The 22,890-nt window shown below is 41.6% G+C and overlaps 1 protein-coding gene across 1 annotated transcript in view; it reads left to right on the top strand.

The window, feature by feature from the left end:
• The first annotated feature begins 362 nt into the window (after positions 1-362).
• EPG5 (ectopic P-granules 5 autophagy tethering factor) overlaps positions 363-22,890 on the top strand; it is a 107,709-nt gene continuing 85,181 nt past the window's right edge. The window contains exons 1-9 of the mRNA XM_015070006.3: positions 363-517; positions 11,160-12,104; positions 13,358-13,595; positions 15,078-15,214; positions 16,103-16,210; positions 17,124-17,197; positions 19,115-19,220; positions 21,249-21,363; positions 21,740-21,890. Coding sequence (XP_014925492.1) covers positions 455-517; positions 11,160-12,104; positions 13,358-13,595; positions 15,078-15,214; positions 16,103-16,210; positions 17,124-17,197; positions 19,115-19,220; positions 21,249-21,363; positions 21,740-21,890 — 1,937 coding nt within the window. The 5' untranslated portion in view covers positions 363-454. The remainder of the gene's footprint in view (positions 518-11,159; positions 12,105-13,357; positions 13,596-15,077; positions 15,215-16,102; positions 16,211-17,123; positions 17,198-19,114; positions 19,221-21,248; positions 21,364-21,739; positions 21,891-22,890) is intronic.

The following is a 22,890-nucleotide window of genomic DNA, read 5'->3' as shown; positions in this document are numbered from 1 at the left end:
GCCAAGCAAAGACAGAGGCTAACTGACTTAAATACAGGTCAAAACAAGATTGACAAACATCCCTCCCCGGACTCCTTAAAGCCATTGTGCCTGAGGTGTGCGCGGCCAAAATGAGTGTGGGCCAGGGAGACAGACGCGACTTGTCAACAGGCCAGGGCCCATGGAGCTACACAGCCCTTTGGCAGCCGCGGGCGGGTTGGACCTGGAGGGCCCCGCACGCCGGGCCAGGGGTGGAGACTGGACGGAAGGGGGCGGATCTACCATCTTTCAGTGAAAATGCCTCCTGGAATGGTTTGTCCTACGTTGCGGCCCGTAGCGTCCCTGAGGTGCCGCCCCTTCTCCGGGAGTGGTGGATGTCTGATCACGTGATAAGTCCAGAGGCCGGAACTGGGCAGGTTGTGGGACGCGCAGGGTTTTGATAAAAACAAACGGCGACGGCGCCGCCGCAGGGTCTATGGCCGAGGCGGTAAGGCCCCAGCGCCGGGCCAAGGCCAAGGCCAGCCGGACAAAAATCAAGGTGAGGATCGCCCCCGCTAGCCTTCCAACACCCTGGCGGATGCTCCCTGCCTGTCTCCTTTTTCCTCTCTTGGGCCTCTCTATTCAGGGCTACCCATCCCCTGAGCCCTCCGCAGTCACTGCCCGCACCTCCCAGTATTTGATCCTTTACCCACTGACACTGGCCCTGTTCAGTTATTCCATTTCCACGTTCCCCTGCCGGGTTTTGTCAGGAGCCCGTATTTTCCTTTTCCTCCTCTGACCTCTATGGGCTCTTTTCTGCTTCCTTGACTTTTTCTCACCTAGGTCTGGATTCCTGCCATGTAGTAGCTTTTCAGTTTCCAGCCTCATCTTTTGACTCTGTCTCTTTTCTCCTTTAAACCTAGGAACATTTTCAATCCTCTCATGCACAAAGAGGGAAGGGACCGCTCCTCCACGCGTAGCATGTACTCTCTGGTAGAACTTTATGGATAGCGACAGATAGAAAGTAGATTATAGTGATGGACCTCTTCACTTTTGAAATTCAAGGTGATGGTGCTGCTGCTGCTGTTTATTTCTCATTATCCTGGTCATTTATGATGGGGAATGAATGTCCAGAAATGAAACCAGGGCAGGGCTCACACAGTAGAGATAGATTTGAATTTTCTGGGTTTCTTCTGTTGGTGTGTTTTGTATTCGATGCAGCTTGGGTTTTAATTTTACTCCTGTATATTTTCTGAAATGACATTTATTTTACAGTGAACAGATTAAATGCTGGCCCTGGATGGCTGGACCTAGATTATTCTGGCTTACCTAGAACTGAATTTACATTAAGGAAATGATGATGGTATTACAATTACTGGGAATTTCCTTTTCTACAAGGGGGTGATGTGCAGAGCAGGCATAACTTAAAAAAGGTATCAAAATCTGATTTTCTCATGGGAACAAAATTTTGACAAGAGACAGGTGTTCACCAGTACGGTATCTAATAATCCATAAATGCTTTATGTGACTGTCTTTCATTATGATACATTAAAAAAAGGCTGTAATGGAGTTGTGCACATCAGTATACCCAGGCCTGTGAGGAGTTACTCTTTGGGGCGAAAGCCATCTTGCTATCTAATTTAAGAAGCATATTTAAGAGAAATAATTTTGCATTGTATTGGGCTGGTAAAGAACTAGCTAGACAGAGGAGGAAGAAAAAAGCCCTTGGTCAACCATGCATAAGGTCCCTGAACCTAGAATGTGGTTGTGCATAACATGTAAACATCAGTCACGTAGAGAACAGAATCTTAAATCTTAATCTGTAGGGTTTTTTTTTTTTTCAAATGAATGATGAAGTGACAAGTGATAAGTTCAAAGTCATGCAGTTTGACAACTCAAGTTAAAGCCAAATATCGCAATCCAGTAGCTTAATAAATTCATATATCTATATGTCTCTGTCTATAGATAGAATGTTATAAGTACTTAAAAACTTAAGAGGATGCTCTGTGAAGTTATTTTGTTTGCAAGAGAGTTTCTAAAATAAACTAAAAACCTTAAGCTTTTAATCCATCATAAAAAACCAATTGCTTATTTTATTGACATATATTGGGCAATTTTCCTATACAAACCCATGTTAATTTATTTGAAGAGACCTTCATTCTAGAGGTATTTGGTCAAACCAGAAATCTGGGCCACATACCTTTTCTCACTCTCCAAGTCTCATCAGTCACTAAGTCTTGCCAGTTGTTGTTCCTAAATATTCTCTTAATTCTGCTCATTTCTCTCCATCCCACCACTACTATCCTCCAAGGAAGAATTCTTGGATTTCTGCTAAAGGGGCCTTTCCAAGTTCATTCTTGCTGCCCATTCTCTAAACTAAAGCCAATTGATAGTTTTAAAAACAAAACCAAAACTGATACCTCTCCTCCTTAAAACCTTTCAAATGTTCCCCATTGCCCAGAGGCTAGAGTCTGGAGTCCTTCCATGGTCTCAGGGCCCTAAATGATCTGGCTTCTATCTTTCTCTGCAGCCTCAGGTTTACCACTGTTATCTCTTTTGGTTCTCAACTCTATCTATCTGTCTATCTTCTTCTGCTTCAGTACCTTTGCACATGCTGCTTCCTCTGCCCTGACACCTCTTCCTGCCCCCCTTACCCTAGCTAGCTGCTGCTCAGTCATGAGATCTCTAGTGAAACAGTGCTTCCTTAGAGCTTTCCCTCATCACCCTCACGTTACTCCCTCCTGCAGTGGCACACTGCATCCCTTTTGTCACTCGCCTCACTCGTAGTTATTTTGTCAACAACTCTTCTCCCTTCTCAATGAGGGAAGGCCTTGTCTTGTTCCTAGTATCCTTCACAGCTCTCTGTGCACTTGGTCATGTTTGTTAAATAAAGGAATAGATGCTGGTATTGAAGAATATTTCCAAGCTTTGTCACTTAGAAGAATTTAGTAAATTTCCTCTGAGTAGCGTGAAAAAAACAAATGGAAAAAGTCCATAACACCAGTAAGGCCCTCATATTTGTCATTGAAAAAAATTATTCTCTTAGAGTAAATAGATTCATTTTTAGTGCTGGCTGTACTTGGGCCATAATTATAAAGTTCTACATTAATGAAATCTTTATTATCTGTAATATAATTTGTAAATATAACTATTTACAGAGCCATAAAGCAGTTCCAAGGCTCAGTTCAGGAAGTGAGTAGTGTCATGTGTTGTTGCCTTTAGACAGTTTGGGTGGCTTGTGGATTTTTTACTCGGCAGCTGACCTGCATTCCTCAATGTTAATCATCTGGTAGATGACCTCATGTTGTTAGGTTGTGGTTATCACCTCATTCCCAAGAGAGCATCTTTATAACTTTTTCATCTTTTAGTACCATTTTCTACTAGAATATCCCTACCTCAGAGGACCCTGACTTTGGTGATCTTGGTAGATTAGAGGTTAAGTACAGTAGGTTTTTAGATTTGGACTTATTCTACAGATGCAGTGTATTATAGTCCTGGAATGTATATGAACATTAGTTAAATTCTGAATGCCAACAACTCATTAACAATAACAATGTATGGTGATTGCTAAAGATAGACTGAGATGTGGCCCAGAAAGCTGATCACAGAAACAGAAAGACCTTTAAACTGCCATCCCCTATTGCTCTTGCCTGGATGATTTCTACCTCTTAGTCCCTCCTTCCCATGAGTAGTTACAGGAGTGAAGGTAGGGGATGCACTATATATTATTTAGTTCCTTTTGTGCCTCCTAAGATCTATTCATTTGTTGAGCAAACACTCACTGGTCACCTAGAAACTGTTCAGGGTACTTGGGAAATAACAGGAAAATCAAAGAACCTGGCCTTAAGGCAGTTTACATTCTCAAGGGAGAAGACAAACAAACCAATAATCCCCCTAAAAAAATAATTAAAATATGTGATATGTTAGGAGGTGATAAGTGTTAGGAAAACAGAAAAAGAACAGGGTACAGAGTTGAGGAGTACTGGTGAGAGATAAAGATGGGTTGCAATTTTCCAAGGTGACATTTAAGTAAAGACAGAAAGAGACGAGGGAGTTAGCCACATGGATTTTGGGGGAGAAGTGTTCCAGGCTAATGCCCTAAAGGAGACCTGTCTGGTTTGCCCCAAGAACTGCAGGGAGGCAGTCTGGATAGGATAGAGTGAGGGAGGGGAGGGTAGTGGAATGGAGTCAGAAAGGTAACACAGGGCCAGGTCATGCAGGGCTGTGTCAGCCATTGTAGCAACTTCTACTCCGATGGAAATATGTAAGCGCCAGAGGGTTCTGAGCAGAGGAGTGATACCATCTGAGTTATGCTTTAAAGGAGCACTGTGCTTGCAAGTGTTGATAATGGATTGTAAAGGAGCAACAGTAGAAGCAGAGAGACCCTCTAATCGACTGTTGCAGTAATCTAGGCGACAGGTGACAGTGGCTTGGACCAGACTTGTATAGCAAAGGTGGTAAGAAGTGTTTGAAGTCTGGGAGCTTCTGCAAATAGAGCCAAGAGGATTTGGTGATGGTTTAGGTGTGGTATGTGGGAGAAAACAGTCAAGGATGACTCTGAGATGGAGGAGGTGGTGGATGGAATAGGTTTGGGGGCTGATCAAGGATTCAGTTTTGAATATGCTAATTTAGAAGCGAGTGTCTGCTAGACATCCAAATGGAGATGGAGAGTAGGGTTGGATGTGGGAATCTAGAGCTTGGGAAAGAGCTCCAGGCTCGAGATTAAGATCTGGGAGTATTTAGCCTAGAGATATTTAAAGCCGGAGACTGAATTAGGTCACTTTGGGAATGAGTGTAGTGTGAAAAGGTGATAAGAGAAGAACCCAGGGCACCCCAACTTTAAGAGTTTGGGGAGAAGACGAGGACCCACAAAGGAGTGTGGGAAGCTACCAGTGAGGTATTATGTGTCCCCAGTGCTCTTAACCGAGAATGTAGGGCCCAGAAGCTGGGTGAAGGAAGTGTATAAAGGAGGAGGAAGAGGTCAAGCCTACAAAATTCTGACACGTGAAGTAAGATTGTTAAGAGCAACAGGAAAAGAGGTGGCAGCCAAGAGGAGATGTACTCAAAGCAAAATATAGAGAGACCCCATCATTCCCCCCAAGTCTTTGTACTTGTGCAGCATCCCTGTATATGCGCCCCCTCCCCCCCCCCCCCCCCCAAGGAGAGCTGGTAAAATTGCCCCAAGAGCTCTTGATCTGATACAAACCCACGTGTCCAAGCCCTTTTTATCTGTTCTGTGCCAGACATTGTGCTAAGTGCTGTGGATACAGACATTATTGATAAACAGACCCTGCCTTTAGAATAATCTCATGGAAGTATTCTGTGAAATGTGTAAAATTGAACCTTCATTATTCATGAAGAAGCAGCTCGTTGTTATTTTTATGGGAGGAAAGGAGTCGTAATTATTTTCACTTACTCCAGTTCAGAGAGAAAGAATTGCAAATGAGGAAACTTCCATTTGTTTCCCAGAACTTGAACTCTCATTTTTCTTCTGATTTTACAAAAGTGCTCATTGCTTAAAGAAGTATGTGTGCCTGAGAGTACACACATACACACACACACACGCACACACACACAGAAATGTGCAGCAGAAATGAAATACCCTGAATTCCATCTCCTGGAGATAACTGGTAGTGGCAGTTTGTGTGCATTCTTTAGTTTTTTCCCACATGTACACAACATTCCAGAGCATATTTTATTCACTGTGATGTGTGGTTAAGTGTGGTTTTCCATATTAACGTCTCTTCCATTTCTGTATAAGTGCTTGATTATTTTTCCTTCTGTGGAATCATTTTAAAATTTGTTCTCTATCCATATGTATGTAATTTATGTGGAGATCAAAAATAAGGAAATACGGATTCCTAATCTCCCGGCCAATTTTAGTTGTAAGAAACTTGTCTTTTGTTTAAAATAAAATGGTATGAATTTTTGCACACATAACTTGATACACATGGAGCCCTACTTAGATTTTATTTTGTGATCTGTAATGATTATTGTATGTACAGTATGTTCTCCTTTATCTTTATCTCTAGTTAACTCAAGTAGGCAAAGTAATTGGAAGCTGCCTTTTTTATTTTTAAGTGAGATTTTGTGTTTTTAGTGTAAGAATAGATTCATATTCTGGTCTAAAAGTTGCGTTTCCTCTGAATTCATTGGATAATCCCTCTGCTTTCTGAGAGGCATATAAAAATAAACTGAGTGTGCCAGAATACATGGTAAATACTTTCTAGATAATTGAATAATGTCTTTATCTAAAGTTCTTTATTCTAGTACGTAAGACAGAGCTCAGCGCACAGTTGGTACTCAGTAAACCCTTACAGTCCTCCAATCCGTCACTAGTGTCTCAAGAAACATTTATTGAACACTGCTGAAAATCAGGGGCAGATCAGATCCAAAAACATAAGATATAGTCCCTGGCCTTGAGATACTTGTGGTTTATGTGAAGGGAGACAGAACATAAAGATAAATAAAGATAAGTAACCGTATGTCTAAACCTGTAACCAGGGCCGGGTGACAAGTATATATATAGCAGGAGTTCAGAGTAAAGCATGCGCGGAAGGGTCATTGTAAGAAGATTTTGTCTCGAGGCACGATCATAACTGAGTCATCAGAAGCGCTGAGTGCCAGAGTTAAGAGTCAGTCTTTCATTAAGTGGAGAGCTGTGGCTGTGTCTGTGGTGTTTAGAGTGGTGTCTTAGGAAGGCCAGTGGTAATGGCATCTGGGATGAATTGGTGGTGGGGCAAAGGCTGGAGGCTTGGAGACCATTCAGGACCTGTTCCCCTTTTCCGTGCTTTGGAAAAGTGACATAAGCCACAGGGAGCCACCACTGCTCCTGAGGCCTTGGCTTTGGTGATGATCTCAGCAAATTCCCTCTCCCTCCACATTCACACCCTAGAGGTCCTGCCCTGGTCTTGGGATTTGTGAGGGAACGGTATCAGGCCTTTGCCATCAGCCCAAACAGTTGTCCGTCCTTCCCTCCAGGTAGCTTCCTTGGTCTGGATGGTCCATTTGAATCAAAGCACCAGCTTCTCTGTCCTGCCTCCGCTCGCTCCTTAGGCCAACTCCAGGCTAATTCCTCTCTGGACCTAACTTCCCTAACCTGTACAGGTGGAAAGTTTTTTTTGATTCCACTTTTGAACACCAGAGAAGCACTGACTTCCACCCCAGGGGAAATAAAAGCCTAAACAAAGTCTTATGTGTTCTTCCCAGAGAGGCTAGGAAGTTTTTATTTATTTATTTCTTTTTTCTTTTTTTTTTTTTTTTCCAACGTTTATTCACTTTTGGGACAGAGAGAGACAGAGCATGAACGGGGGAGGGGCAGAGAGAGAGGGAGACACAGAATCAGAAACAGGCTCCAGGCTCTGAGCCATCAGCCCAGAGCCTGACGCGGGGCTCAAACTCACGGACCGCGAGATCGTGACCTGGCTGAAGTCGGACGCTTAACCGACTGCGCCACCCAGGCGCCCCAAGTTTTTAAAAAATTCAGTTGATTCTCTAGCCATATTATCTGTTGCTAGAGCTGCTGGGAGTGGGCAGGCGAATTTGGGAGTAGCAGTTGGAGACTTCATTTTGTTAGTGAAGGGGAAGAATTTGAAATTACAAGGGCAATTCTGGAGTGAGGAGAGAGAGCAGTGAGGTGAGGTTGGAGTGGAGTGAGATGGGACATGGGGAGGTTCAAAATTGCCTGAAGGACAGGCTGGGGAGGAAGGCTCTGGAGGCCTTTGTGTTGGAGGAGGTGTGGTTGCTTGCCTTGCCCTTGATCATGTGGCCCATTTTGTGGCTGCTTCCAACTCCCTGTCTTCCAGTTGGCATTTAACACCCCTTGAAGTGTCTTCCGGCTTAAGGAAAGAGAAATAAAAATCTTCTCTGTTTTACATTCCAGTCTCTACTTCCTTACTTCTCATTCATTTGTCAGCTCACTAAATTTTAAAAATCGCTCATCTTTGTTTTTAATAGCTTTATTGAGATGTAATTCACGTACTATACAGTTCATCTATTTATAGTGTACGTCAGTGGTTTTCAGTATGATTATAAGGTTGTGCAGCCATCACCACTGTTAGGAACTGTTCTCCATAGTGGCTGCATCACGGTACAGTCCCGCCAGCAGTGTATGAGGGTTCTAATTTCTCTACATCCTTGCTGTCACTTATTATCTTACTTTAAATGGTTATCCCAGGGGATGTGACGTGGTGTCGAGGGATTTTGATTTGCTTTTCTCTAATGGCTCATGATGTTAGCGTCTTTCTGTGTGCCATTTGTATATCTTCTTTGGAGAAGTGTCTGTTCACATCCTTTGCCCATTTTTAAATTGGATTATTCATCTTACTATTAAGTTACAAGGTTTTTTTTTTTTTAATTCTGGATATAAGTCCCTTATAAGATAATTGATTTGCAACTATTATCTCCCATTCTGTGGGTTATATTTTCACTTTCTTCATAGTGTCATTTTCAGCACAAATATTTTTGATTTTTATGAAGTCCAATTTATCTATTTTTCTGTTATTTGTACTTTTGGTGTCATGTGTACCCCAAGGTCATTGAGATTTACTCCTGTGTTTTCTTTTAAGGGTTTTAAAGTTTTAGCTCTTACATTAGGTCTATGATAGTTTTTGAATTAATTTTTGTATATGATGGAAGTTAAGGGCCCAATTTCAGTCTTTGGATATCTTGTTGTTAAGCACCATTCATTGAAGACTACTCATTCCCTGTTATATTGTCTTGGCACCCTTGTTGAAAATCATTTGAGCGTAAATATAAGGCTTTATTTCTGGATTCTCAGTTCTCTTCCATTGATCTATGGTAGAACCACACTGTCTTTATTACTCTAGTTTTGTAGTAGGTGTTGAAGTGGCAAACTGTGAGATCTCCTTTGTTCTTCTTGTTCAGAATTGTTTTGTCTATTCTGGGTCTCTTGCATTTCCTTATGAGCTTAAGATCCAGTTTGTCATTTTATGCAAAAAAGGCAGCTGAAATTTTTATCGAGATTATGTTGAATTTGTGTATCAATTTGAGGAGTATTGCTGTCCTCCACAAACATGGAATGTATTTTCACATATTAGGTCTTTAATTTCTTTCAGTAATGTTTTGTAATTTTCAGAGTACAACTTTTACAATTCTTTGGATAAATTTATCTCCCTGTATTTTATTCTTTGTTCATTATAAATGAAATTATTTTCTTAATTTTACGTTTTGATTGTTCAGCTCACAAAAATTTGGCCTTTCCCCTGACCAGTATACCAGCGTTTCACTCACTGTAGTAACCAAAGGCCTCCCTCTCTTGATTTTCTCTTTCTGAACTCCCAGTCTGACAAACCTCTATTATAGAAGCATGCTGAATATCACTGCAGTGTAATTGGACCCACTTTTTCATTTTCTTATAAATACTCGTGCAGCGCTTGCTTGTTATTCGTGATTTTAGGCAGTTGGACAGACTGGTTTGTATGCATTGTGTTGCTCATATCTGAATCTGATATCCACGGTTTATAGTATAGGTGAATGTAGTTTTGGAGGGGGCACATTGCTTCTTTAATCACCACTTGTAAATGTTTGGTAGCCATATTCATTACCAGCAAGATGACCTCAAATTCCATTTCAAAAACATTTATCTTTTCTTCCTAATATTAGGTACATATAAACATCTTACATTTTTGGTTATTTACTCACCAACTTTTTTTTTTTTTGCTGAACATTTGCTGGACCGCACAATCCAGAATCACTGATAACTTGTGTAACTGTCAGGTTTGTCTTCCTTACAGTTTCACGGTGAAAGGGGAGTACTTGATTCAGTCATTTTTCCAGTTTGTTTGAGTGTAACAATTTTATTTAAGTAATTTTCCTGTAATTTTTTCTTCTTTATCATCGTGTTTTCCAATGTGTCTAGTTTGTTAGTGCCTGAAAATTTTTTAAAACCATAATTCATTTTATTGCATTTTTTAATGGTTAATTTTCTGTTTTTTTTTGTTGTTATTTGTTTTGTTTTGTTTTTTGGAGTTAATTTTGGACTTCACAAAAAGTTGTAAATATAATACAGAGAGTTCCATATACCCTTCATGCAGCTTTATGTTATCATCTCACATAATCATAAATTCTGTGGTCCAGAATGTTTATCACAACCAAGGAATTAATTTTGGTACAATACTATTAACTAAAATATATAATTTATTTGGATTTCAACAGTTTTCCTACTAATGTTCTTTTTCTGTTCCAGGGTCCAATCCAGGATCCTACATGGCATTTAGTTGTCCTGTCTCTGTTGTTTCCTCCCATCTCTTGATAGTTCCTCAGTCTTTTCTTTGATGACCGTAACAATTCTGTTGTTTTGTAGACTGTTCCTTAATTTGAGTTTTTATCTGGTGTTTTTTATGATCATATTGAGGTTATACGTTATTGGAAAGGCTACTGAAGAAGTGATAGGCCTTCTCAGAACATCACATGGGGATGTGCTACTGGTGATGTTATCCTTGATCACGGGTTAAGGTATTAACCTGCCAGAATTCTCTGCTGAACCTTACTATTTCCCCCTATGTAATTACTAAATATTTAGGACATACTGTGATGCTCTGCAGCTGTCTTGTTTCTGCTTACATTTTCACTCACTCACTTCGGCATCCATTAGTAGATCTTGCCTGTGACAGTTATTACTATAGTGTTGTAATGTGAATTTTCTGTTTTTCTCATTTCACCTACATTTATTGATTGAAATTCTTTAAGATGGAAGTCATTTTTTGTCCATTTACGTTTATTTTATCCCGTGGGTTATAATCTAATCCTGTAGTTACTTATTTTATTGCTCAAGGTATTTGACTTCTTCCGTGCTCAAGGTATGGGTTTTCTGTGACTATGTGAAGATGAAGGTAAATCTTTTGAGGCCTCAGCTACTTGGAAACTGTTCTGTTTCGCTTGACCTCTAGCAGAATGGAGAACAACCTAATTAAAACTTTCCTCCTCTGTCCTCGAATCATAATTTGCTGCTTATTTTGATGTCTTTCTCTTTTGGGATTATACTAGTGAGTCTCCCAAGTTTACTGTAGTCAAAATTGATTAATAGGAAACATGAAACACATCGCTCATGAAGTTTATTTATGTTCCATTTTCTAAATTATAAAATTTAGATTTTATATACAGTTTAAGAATTTCTTATGTTTAAATCATCAATTATTGCTATATTACAAATTAATTCACATTATAAATCTTGTTTTTAGGAAAAGAAAAAATCTGAACCCCTTCAGAGGGAAGAATCTGATGAAGTCTCCCTTCCGAAAACCTCCAGAGAGCTGGAAATTTCTGCTCCAGCTTGTGAATTCAAAGGAGACTGTCTGAAGGTGTTAACTGATTCTCAGCTCCAGAATGCTGCCAGTGGACACAACGAGAGTGAAATGTTTGATGTACCACTCACCTCCTTAACCGTAAGCAACGAAGGGTCCCTGACATGGAACACAGAGACCTCAAAGGAAGGGGAGGAGGTCAGAGCCTGTGTTGGGGACGATGCCGTGAAGCCGAAGGTCGACCCTGGAGACAGTGCCGGAATCAAAGTAGAAACCCCCAAGAACTTTACAGAAGCAGAGGGAAATACATTGATACAATGTGGACCTTCTGAAAGCCCCTTGCAACCTGATTTTTTTCATACTCAGCAAGAAATGGAAAATTTACAGGTCAGAGAAACTCCGAAAAAGAAAGAAGACAAACAAGCCTTGGGTCTTTCTCCAGAGGTGCTACAAAATGTTGGCTTGCAGAGTTCTTGTGAAGCCAAAGACATTTTTCAGCCACCTAGAGTGAAAAGACTGTATCCCCAGCTGCCAGCTGAAATTGCTGGAGAAGTACCAGCTTTGGTGGCAGTGAAACCCTTGTTCCGCAGCGAGCGACTGTACCCCGAGCTCCCATCTCAACCAGAACTGGTACCATTTACTAAAGAACAGCTAAAAATCTTTGAGCCTGGTTCGTGGCTGGAAAATGTTGAGTCGTATTTAGAAGAGTTTGACAGCATGGCTCATCAGGACAGGCACGAATTTTATGAGTTGCTACTGAACTACTCCCGATGTAGGAAGCAGCTGCTGCTGGCTGAAGCTGAGCTCCTTGCTCTGACGTCTGATTGCCAAAATGCGAAAAGTCGACTATGGCACTTTAAGGAGGAACAGTTGTCTGTGCAGGTATTTTGACTATTTCAGGAGCCTGGGGGATTTGCAGTGGAGGTGCTCTCCTCGTGAGGCCATCCAGGTCTGGAGTATGCTTATACTAACGCTTGACCCTGACCTAGCCCAGAGTAGTACAGTGGAGGAGTCACAAAGTCAGATGCCTGCAGGGGCCAAGCAGGTGACCTAGAGAAGTGAAGTGGGCTGAGCGGGATGGTGGTCACTGGGCTCATGCCCAGTGGTCTGGGCTCATGCCTGGCCCAGCAGGGGCAGCTGCTCTTAAGTCCTCGCTGATTGTTGCTTTGAGGCTGTGTGGTCCCACATTGCCACGTCTTTTCAATTCCTAAGAAGAGCTGGAAATCCGGATTTTTATGGGAGGGATCCTGAAATGTAAATGTTGGCAACAAAATACAGAGTAGAGGACAAGCAAGTCATGTCTCCAGGTCAGATCCAGCTTGTGGACCATTTACTTTGTAATCTTGGGCATAATGCCAGGAACATCCAATAGGTGGAGAGTGTCAAGGAGAGCATGATCCATTGAGTAAGCTTGAGACGTGATGAGGAAACAGGGAAGGCAATCAGATGTGGCTGTAAGGAGGCCAAGGTGACCATTAGGAAAGCCATTCCATAGTGGCCTGGGAAGGATGGCAAGGAAGAGAAAGCCGCTCTTGGCAAGTTTGGCAGTGAAGGGAAGCTGGAGATACCAAGGAGAAATATGTGCTTTTCCCCCGTCCTTAATCCTTATTTATTGGGAGACTCGTGTATCTCTCTTTGTAGATAGAAAGGAGTCTGTGGAGAGGGGAACATTTGATTATACTAAAAAGGAGGATAGAATCAAGAACACAGCTGAAGGTGTTAGTATTGGGGTGTTAGTATTGGAAAGGAGAGGAATTTCTTTTGAGCAGAGGGTAGATACAGAGATATTTTGAAGTCCCTTAAAGTTGTGGAGATCTCACATTATCTTCAGTGTTTGCAAAGTAGAAGGTAAGATTATCAATCATGAGAGTCTTAGGGGCAAGTTTTATTATTTTTTTCTGAGGGTTTGTTTTTCCTTCTTTGACCTTGTGATGCTTTACAATTGGCATTATACCTCTCGACATCTGATTATATATTTGATTTATTCTTGTCTATGTGGCGGTACTGTCCCCTCACCATGATTTATAAGCTCTTTGAAGGTGGTACTGAGTCAATGCATCATATGCCTGCCGCCTGATTATTTCAAGTGCAAAGAATTAACTGGTTTCCTGTTTTCCCCTTTTGTCCACCGCTAGGGTATCTGTGCAGATCAAGTGAAAGTTTCTGGCTATCATCGCTACCAAAGAGTAGAGATGAATGAAAATGCACTGGGGGAGCTAAAGAAGCTATTTGATGCCAAATCTGAGCACCTCCACCAGACCCTCGCTCTGCATTCGTATACCTCTGTGCTCTCAAAGTTGCAAGTGGAGTCTTACATTTATGCCTTACTCAATAGTTCAGCTGTTCTGAGATCTTTAGCAGTTCAAGGCCGAGGTAGGTGAATAATCAAAGTCTCACTCTTTCTTGTGATCTGCAAGGAAAAAAAGAATTGAGGGGTTGGTTGAATTGTGCCCTAATTGGTATTAGAAGGGAACATTTGTGCTGTTTTACCTTGTCTTTCCCAAAGCAGGATGGAGATCTGCCTTAGTAACATTTCTTGGGAGCTATGCCAGGTCTCCCTTCCCTGGGGCTGTCAGTCTGTGCTTCTCTGGGGAGCCAGAGAGCTTGCTTTTTATCATTAATGCCCCTTACTGTCCTATTTATGTGCTTCTTAACCAAGTCAAATTCAAATGCAGTTTTTGATTGTAAAACTGATACTCAGCATACTTTTTCATCCTCTGTCTATTGTACTTTATTTTTGCTTGTCTGGTTTGTTGGGCTGTTTTATATAACTTTCTTCGGAGGATCTATAATGTTCTGCATTTTTCATCATATTTGGGTTTTACAAGACTAGCTTTGATTGTGTCATGTATTAAGTATGAATTAGCTAATTGAATTATGCAATTTTTATTTCTAAGGGAGATATTAGGAATATTTAAAGTAAAAAAAATCCTTCCCCCTCATTGATTTCATAACTAATCTAAGAGCTGGGGTTAGACCAGAGGTCTGCTGCTTTTTAAATAAAAAATAGATTTTGATGAAGTTGGTTTTCCCTTTGTAATACTTCACAACATTAAATACAGTTTTGGATTACATATTTAGTAGAGAGAGTTAAAAAATTTTTTTTTAACATTTATTTATTTTTGAGAGACAGAGAGAGACAGAGCATGAGCAGGGGAGGGGCAGAGAGAAAAGGAGACACAGAATCCGAAGCAGTCTCCAGGCTCTGAGCAAGCTGTCAGCACAGAGCCTGATGCGGGGCTTGAACCCATGAACAATGAGATTATGACCTGAGCTGAAGTTACTCACTCAACCAACTAGGCCACACAGGCACCCCAAAATTCAGATTTTTAAAGAAGTTTCATTTATTTAAGTGATCTTTGCACCTAGCGTGGGGCTCAAACTCACAAACCCAAAATCATGAGTCACATACTCTTCTGACTGAGCCAGCCAAGTGTCCCAAAATTGAGATATATATATGTATATATATGTTTTTTAATTTTTTTAAAGTTTATTTATTATTTATTTTGAAAGAGACAGAGCACAGGCAGGGGAGGGGCAGAGAAAGAGGGGGACAGATATCTGAAACAGGTTCTGTGCTGACAGCAGGGCCCGACGTGGGGCTTGAAGTCACAAACGTGAAATCGTGACCTGAGCCAAAGTCAGACGCTTAACCACCTGAGCCACCCACATGCCCCAAATTGAGATATTTCTGATGCAGTTTTTTCTCCTTTGGATTTTTATCTGAACTAAATATTTTGAGAAGTTATTTATTTATTTATTTATTTATTTATTTATTTATTTATTGAGACACTAAAAATTCTCCCCAAAACACCACTTATATGGGGCTCATCTAATCCTCTTTTTAATTTATAGCTGGTAAACAGACTGAAAGCTTTCCCTCTGATCTGTGTCAACTAAAGGAGTGCATTAGTGTCTTATTCATGTTCACCAGGAGGGTTAATGAAGATACTCAGTTCCATGACGATATTCTTCTCTGGCTGCAGAGATTGGTAAGGAAACAGATAATTGAAGAATTATCTCTTATTATAGTTCTTTTTTTCAACAGCTTCTTCAGCTAATTCATTTAATATGTTAATTAGTGACATTTTCTTTGTTCATGACACATGGAAATAAGTTATACTTACTTATGTGTTATTAAGCACAAAGTGTTTTTTCTTTCTAATAAAGTTTAAGCTAAATAATCTTGGGGCTTCATCCTTGGGAAGAAATGGAAATGTGGGAAGCATGGTAAAGCAAAGATTAGATACGTAGTTAATATAGGCCGCCGCTCTGAAAACTTCCATGTCATTTAGTTTTATCATCTTATGTTTGATGTTTCGTTAAAAGATTAAGAGAAAAAAGACAGGTGTCAGGATTTGGGAAACTTAAGAAAGATGTTAAGTGTAGTAGCGAAGGAACCTTCTTTGTTTAGTGGTTTTCAGTGGGGCCGCCTTGGGTGTTTTTTTAATTTTCATGCTAGAGTTCTTACATATGTGGTAAGATCCCAAGCATACTTACTTGGATTTGAGAATCTGTTACAAACTGAGACTACATTAAACTATTTGGCTTGTATCTATTCACATGTGGCCAGGAACATTGGGAATTTGTCTTTTGCCAGATAATAAAAATTGGGTTGCAGGAAAATACTTACGATATTTTGATCGTAGTACTCATGCATTCATAGGCCTCTGTGTGTCTCTGTGGTAGAAAGTCACCTGTTCATAGTGTATCTTTGGGTATGTACTACATGTATGCTATATGGGTATATATGTGTGTAGTAGATCTCTGGTTATTTTTCTGAAAGATTCACGTATTTCAACATTGGCTACGTGACTTACTAGACCCTTAGGTAAATTTTTCTTCTTAAATAGTGAAACTCTATGTTCTTTCCTGTTCAGGTATCAGTGTTACAAAGAGTTGGCTGTCCTGGAGATCACTTCTTCCTTTTAAACCATATTCTTCGATGCCCGGCAGGTGTTAGTAAATGGGCTGTTCCTTTCATCCAGGTATGATGAATGGTTGTCTAATTTTGAGTGGGATGAGAGAGATTTTGTTAAACATTTTTTCCTGAAGAAATTGCTTTTTTTCCCTTAAGAAAGCTATTTAAAAATATTAATATTTAAAATAAAAATTTTAAAATACATCTATATATATATTCGTATATTCATAGGAGTTTTTATGCTGAAACTTCTTGAGCCACCCTAATTGATGAGATTAAGATAGAATTATAAGAGTTCCCTTGTAGTCTGGCTTGGTAGGTTCAGTAGTAGTTAATTTTGTAAAATTTCTGTGCAGGAAGGCTCACTAGGACTTTTTTGGTAATACTCAACACAGCTTTGTAAATTAATCCATCTCAGTTGGTACAGACGAGGCAGACACCTTGAGCATCTCAGTTCTTTAATACTAGCAGAGATCCGCATCTGTGTGATGATCAACTCTCAAATAATCACCTTCAGTGTTGATTACGTGGTTCATGGTTTCCCCTCTCTGTTGCTTGCCTTTGGGTTGTTCTGTTACTCACAGCAACCACTCAGATGGGTAGAAGCCAAGTGCATGCCAAGTTCAACTTCTCCACATTACCTTTTCTTCAGTATTTCTGGTGGTGAGAAGTTTGAATCGTTTTGGGTAGAAGGAAGATTTTTTGTTTTGTTCTCTCTTTGGATTAAAACAGCAGCATTGTCCTGCATCCTGTCTGGTTACAGTGGTTGAAGGACAGTGCTTAGCGAGCGCTGCTCTTGGAGGACAGCGGACTTCAGTACTGCCAGGTAGCCCGCCAGCTGCGCTCTGCTCTTGTGGATTCGGCGCGAGTCCATCTTTGTTTTCATAACCGCTCCCTTTGTCAGGATGCTGGTGAACTAAGAACGTGGATACTTGGGTTGTTGGTTTTCTACAGTATGCTTTTTCCTTTTCTGATTTCAGATCAAAGTGTTGAATAACCCGTCAGGGGTCTTTCATTTTATGCAGTCCCTTGCTCTGCTAATGTCGCCTGTCAAGTAAGTGTGGAAGAGCTTTATGAAGTAGAAATTGAAATGCTTCTTTCTACCAAAGGATTGGCTTCCTAAACTGCTCAGATCCAAAGAACTGCTAAGGGAAGAGTCAGCATTCCAGAATTTAATATTGTGGATTTTCTTTGGGTTGGATACCCTTTGTCCCCAGGTGACCTTATTAACTGCTTATGTATAAACAATTAAGCTTTTCTGGGTGCCCCTTTTTAGTGGGTTTGCCTCTCCTATCATATATGTCATTGTGAAAGGTGCCGTGGGGAGATCGGAAAAATCATCTTTTCCTTAGAAGAAGACATTTAGAGTCAGAGAGGGAAAAGCACAAATTGCCAAGCTGCGATTGGCACACTAGCACTGAAGAGGCTGAAGAGAGGAGGGTGGAGCCATGGAAGAAGGTTCTAGGTGCATGAGCTGGATTGCAAGAATGGGGCGCATCTCAGCAGGAGTGAAGGAGCAGGCAGTGCTCTGGCAGTGGGGAGAACAGGCAGTGGCCCCAAGCACAGGTGCAGATGGCTGTGCAGAGGACAGGCAGGAGATCAGTGTGGCTGGAGTGAAGGACTATGTGGGGGATGGTCAGACAGATGAATAACCATGGTGACTTGGATTATAGAAAGGTTTGACATTAAGACAGAGGAATCTAGAATTGATATGGTCTGGGCCTGGCAGCAGTTGAGGACTTTTGAACAAAGGTAAAAGTCGTATCAAGGAAGGTTAGGATTGACTGAAGGCAGAAGAAGATGTGCTTCTGCTTAACTGAATTACAGGTGCAGACTTTTGGCTCTCTTGGCTCTGGATCCTAACTCACCATCCGGAGGACACTTAACTGGGGAAAAAGGCACAGTCTGTCTAGGTGACCTTGAACAATGTTACTACCACTTGCACTCGGTCCTAGAAAGCCCGTCTGCCTCAGAGCCTGAGGTGGGATCATGGTGGTGGGAAAAAGAAGGAGGGGTACCTAAGGTCATGTTCCCAGAAAGGGATTAAGTAGCTGGCTAAATAAGGAAATGGTGGGAAAGGGGTGGTTCTGACATAACCCTGTAGATGTCTGAGCCTGACTGACTGTGAGGGCACTGGTGCTGATAGACCCAAAAGACAAAGGAGAGCCATTTTATAAGGAGAAATGTCTGAGGTCATTGGGGGCCTACAAGTGACAGATACCAGTGGACATTTGGGGCTTCAGGACTGGAGCTCCTCAGGTTGCAAGGGCAGCAGTGGACCTATAGAGCTGGAAGTCATGGGAGAAAGTTTCTGTAACAGGAGGGAATGGATGAATTTTTCAGGGTCAGGCCAGAGGGGAAGGAACAGGGGGCTGAGAACCGTGTTGTGGTCCAAGAGGAGAAACTTCTCTAGTTATACCTGCTCCTCAGATCTAGCCAACACCTTGCGAAGTCTGGCTGGCAGGAATTCTCTCCAGTTCTCTCTGCCTGGGTACAGGGGGGCTTCTGCAACCTGTGGTAGATACGATTTTGACTTAATGTTTTTGCATTAGATGTACTCTTTTGCCCTATACAAGCTTCTGAGTTACCTGCAGATTGTCCTTTTTTTATTCAGTAAAGCATGGTTCCTAAAATCGTGTACCTGGCAACACTTGGCAGGCCTGGCTCGACTTAAGGTACCGCCACGGTCCGTACGTGTCAAGGTCCCAGGGAGTGTGGGGGCTGTGCCGGCATAACCGCACTCCTGCAGTGACTCGTCATGACTAATTCAGAGTGGTGGAGGTCTCTACCCCCAATTTGTAAGCTTTTAGCTTCCCTGAGTTTTAGCCAGTTCTTATTTCTTGTTACTACTTTAAGCCATTTGAAGACTGGATGGATGGCTGACTCTTCTCTAGGGTGAGTAGATGATCCAGAGTGTGTGCATGTGGGCTTTCTGCGTTTATGTGATGGCTTGATTTCCCTTGTCCTTTAGAAATCGAGCAGAGTTCCTATGCCACATGAAGCCCAGTGAGCCAAAGCCATCCTCCTCGGGGCCTGCATCTGGGACCTGGACACTAGTAGATGAGGGAGGAGAAGAGGTAATTTGTCATGTCTGCATTATTTTGGTTAATCATTTTTAAGCTTCTCTTATGTGCCATGCATTGTTTCAAGCACTTTTCACATAGCATCGCATTGACTTCTCCCAGTAGCCACAGGAGGCAGGTACTGATGGGATCCCCACTTTACAGATGAGAAAACTGAGGCGCAGGGGGTGAAGGATTTTTCCCAGATCATAAGGTCATTAAATGGTGGCGCCTCTAGAGCCTGTGTTCTGAACCAGTGTGCTATGTTGACGCCTGTGTGTAGAATATCTTCCTCTTCAGCTGGGAGAATTTGGAACCTGGGAATATTTTCATACTCTATAAAATTTGCATTAGGATTTTCTTTTATGTAGTGACAAGTTTCTGGACTGGGAGCCGGGGCTTACCTAGGTTCTTCCTTTAACTGTTACAAATACTTCTCATCCAGATCTTCTCATTTGAAAAGTAGAAGATAGTTCTTTATTCGTGATGAGGATTGAATGATCAAAATCTAGTTTCTCAAGATAATACTTGTTGATTTTTCTTTCTGCTGTATACAGGGTTAGTGTATTTGTAAGGGGTTCTCCCTCCAGCTAGTTATCAGCCCTGGCGCTTTTTTATGGTCCACATCCTGATTTGATGTGCTGTCCAGGATGGCCAGGGACCAGATGTACTGAGACTCCTGCTTTTTAAAAGGAGTTGACAGATCACAACAGACAGTTCTCAGAATGACAGCCATGGCAGGTGTGGGGATCATGTCTGTATTTACCCAAGTGCTCATTCAGGAATGGGAAGCCCCTTCACACTCTTCTTACTCTTTAGACATCTTTGCTAGAGACTGAACAGTCACCTTGAAGAGAGTCTCTCAGGAGCTGGCGCAAATCGGTCTTTTAAAGATTGTGGTGGAACCGTTTTTTTTCCCCCCAAGAGTGTTCTCCCCTGAGAGAGAAGTCTTTTCTGTGGTAGGTTTCCTGCATTTGCTCCCAGAAACAGATAATGATTGAGGACCCTGCAGTGGTGCCTGGCTGCTGGTTAGCACTCACTGATTGTTGAGTGAATTCCAGAACTGGGGGAGTAGATGAGAGGGTTGAGAGTGCTGTTGGCTCTATAAAGGCTGTGGGGAGGAAGGCATGCCAGATCCGCCACATCAGTGGTTGGTTGATGCTGGCTGCCTATTGCAGCTGCCTTGGCAACTTAAAACTCTGGCCCAGGCCCCTGGCCAGACATCCAAGTGCTTCAAGGCCTCCTTGGTGATTCTAAAATACAGCCAGAGCTGAGAGCTACTGCTAGTAGAGCTGAGGCTTGCTTGTTAGCCATTTAGGACCTAAAATGGAGGGGGAAATGAGTGGCTTGGGAAATTACGAATGAATCACATTAGTCCCTTGCTGAAGTTGAGTGAGAATCCTCAGGATCTCTGCATTTTTCATAGCGTTGCCTTTTGAGTGTAGCATGTCTTAGGACACAGATCAGCTTGATTTCTAAGTGACTTTCGTGCCGCGTGTCAAACAAGAACCTCAAAGGCTTCGTCTGTGGAATCGCTACATATGACCTGTTACTCTCTCCTGCTCTGGCAGCACCACCTGACAACGGAGCCTCAGTTATCTATGGCAGATACAGAAATTGCTTCGCTGTAAGGCCGTTAAGTACTACAGTAGGCCTTGATTTGGGGGCAGGAGACCTGTAGCTAAAATAACTGGGACTCAGTATGTGGCTCTTTAATTGATGTTGTCAAAGCAGTGAGCTTTATAGTAAGATTCTCTACTCTAGAAGAACTTTTTTTGTTTAAATCTTCTTTGGGACAGAGATTTCGTGAGAGCAGTTTCGGCCACTGAAGGACGGACGTGACCCAGATGCACATAAAATTGTGCTTGCAATTTTGGGGGGTTTACAGCCCATCTGTGGAACTGATGCTGGGAGGGGAAGTCCATGAAGACACATGGTCCATGATGTACCACTCATGCCTGTGATAATTTAGCTCCTGTTGACTCTAGAGCACGGTGCGTTCTCATCAAATCAGCTGACGTGATTGTGCATCTTTTCCCTTAGGATGAAGACCCTGAGACCAGTTGGCTGCTTCTTAATGAAGATGACTTGGTTATCCTTTTATCACAGTTTCCATTTCATGAGCTCTTTCAACATCTTCTTGGGTTTAAAGCAAAAGGTAGACTGATTTCTTTTGTCCTGTGTAAAATGTGGTTCCTGATTCAGGTTCCCCTGTGCCTAGCCATACTGAACAGAGATGGTTGCATCAGACCTCAGTGAGATTTCCTTCCTTTCTCTGGTGCTTGTGATTTCCCACTTAGTGCTGAAACGTAGAGAGGTCACCTAGCTTGCACATTGCCCAACTTTCATAAATTGTTTTCATTTTGCACTTTGTCCCAGGTTTCCCATCTCCTGTTCACAGAGGAGCCAGAGCAACGGAGATTGTTATTTTTTCTGCCTTGGCTTAGTTTCCTCATTGAGGTATTTACAGTCGTATCCTGCAGTGTTTTTTCATAGCATTTATAATTTTTTCCTTTTCTCTGATTAACTTCTAGGTGATTATTTACCTGAAACAACAAGACCTCAAGAGATGATGAAAATGTTTGCGTTTGTTAACTCACTAGTGGAGCTTCTGGCTGTGGGGTTAGAAACGTTCAATAGAGCGCGCTATAGGCAGTTTGTGAAGCGGATTGGTTACATGATCAGGTAATACTGCCGTCGGTACATCTGTTTCTATTTGCTTTCGCCTTGGTCAGATGTAGATACTGTGAAATTGGGATGATGGACGTTTTCGTGTACGCTTCACATCTGACTGATCGTAAAAGTAAGAATTTTTTTTTCACCACCTAGCAGGTGGGAATTCTGTAAATGCTTCCAGTCAGGATATTTGGTTAATTAACTCAGATTTAACCGGTTTGCTAGGTAATTGTCCTTAGAGTCAAGATCCTCAAAGCAGTTGCTGGGTTGAACGTGGCCAGAGAAACTGAACTTGGTCAAGGAAGATGAAGCCTCTTTCCTTTTCCTTCACTCCCTCTTTTCCTTCTACCTCCCAGCCTTTGCCTGGGAATTGCCACCTAGCGGTAGAAGATTGGCAGCAGCTCTTTTGTGTCATTGTTTCCCTGTTTTCTCTTGTATTTATTCTTATTCTGATTTTGTGTTAAATACCATTTAAAGAAAGTTGCAAAGACTTCATCAGCGGCCACTATATTTGAACTAGGGAAAGCATTATTTATTTGATTGAAAAATGAGTTTATGCTTTTATTATCAAGTACCAATAAATTTTGATAATATGTACTGCTTTTCATTGAATTAATTTTGTATCCTCTTTTCTGCATCATTAGTTTTTCTGTATTTACTGGGTCATTCCCGATAGCATATAAATATGCTGTTATTTCTTCCAACCACCCTTCTCTCCAAAAAAACCCTCTAAAACTTCTCCCCCTCTTCGGCTTTGTTTCCAAAACAAAATAGATTGTAATTAATTTATTTTAGATGTGTATCCATCTGCCTTGTGAAGCCAGGTAAATGATTATAGGATGCCCTGAAAGGCTGGAGGGTGCCTTTAAGGGCTTGAGAAAGATGATGGACATGAGATGGTGGGAAGAGGGATGGCTGGTGACTTAGAGAGTAATTTCTTAAAAGCTAAAAGCCTATCTACTTATTATCAGAAGTCCAGACATTTATTTGCTTATTCTGCTTGGTGTAA

This window comes from Acinonyx jubatus, chromosome D3 (genome assembly GCF_027475565.1).
Source record: "Acinonyx jubatus isolate Ajub_Pintada_27869175 chromosome D3, VMU_Ajub_asm_v1.0, whole genome shotgun sequence".
NCBI classification, from domain to species: domain Eukaryota; kingdom Metazoa; phylum Chordata; class Mammalia; order Carnivora; family Felidae; genus Acinonyx; species Acinonyx jubatus.
Note: the sequence above shows the minus strand (reverse complement) of the source record. Positions and strands in the feature narration are given on the sequence as shown.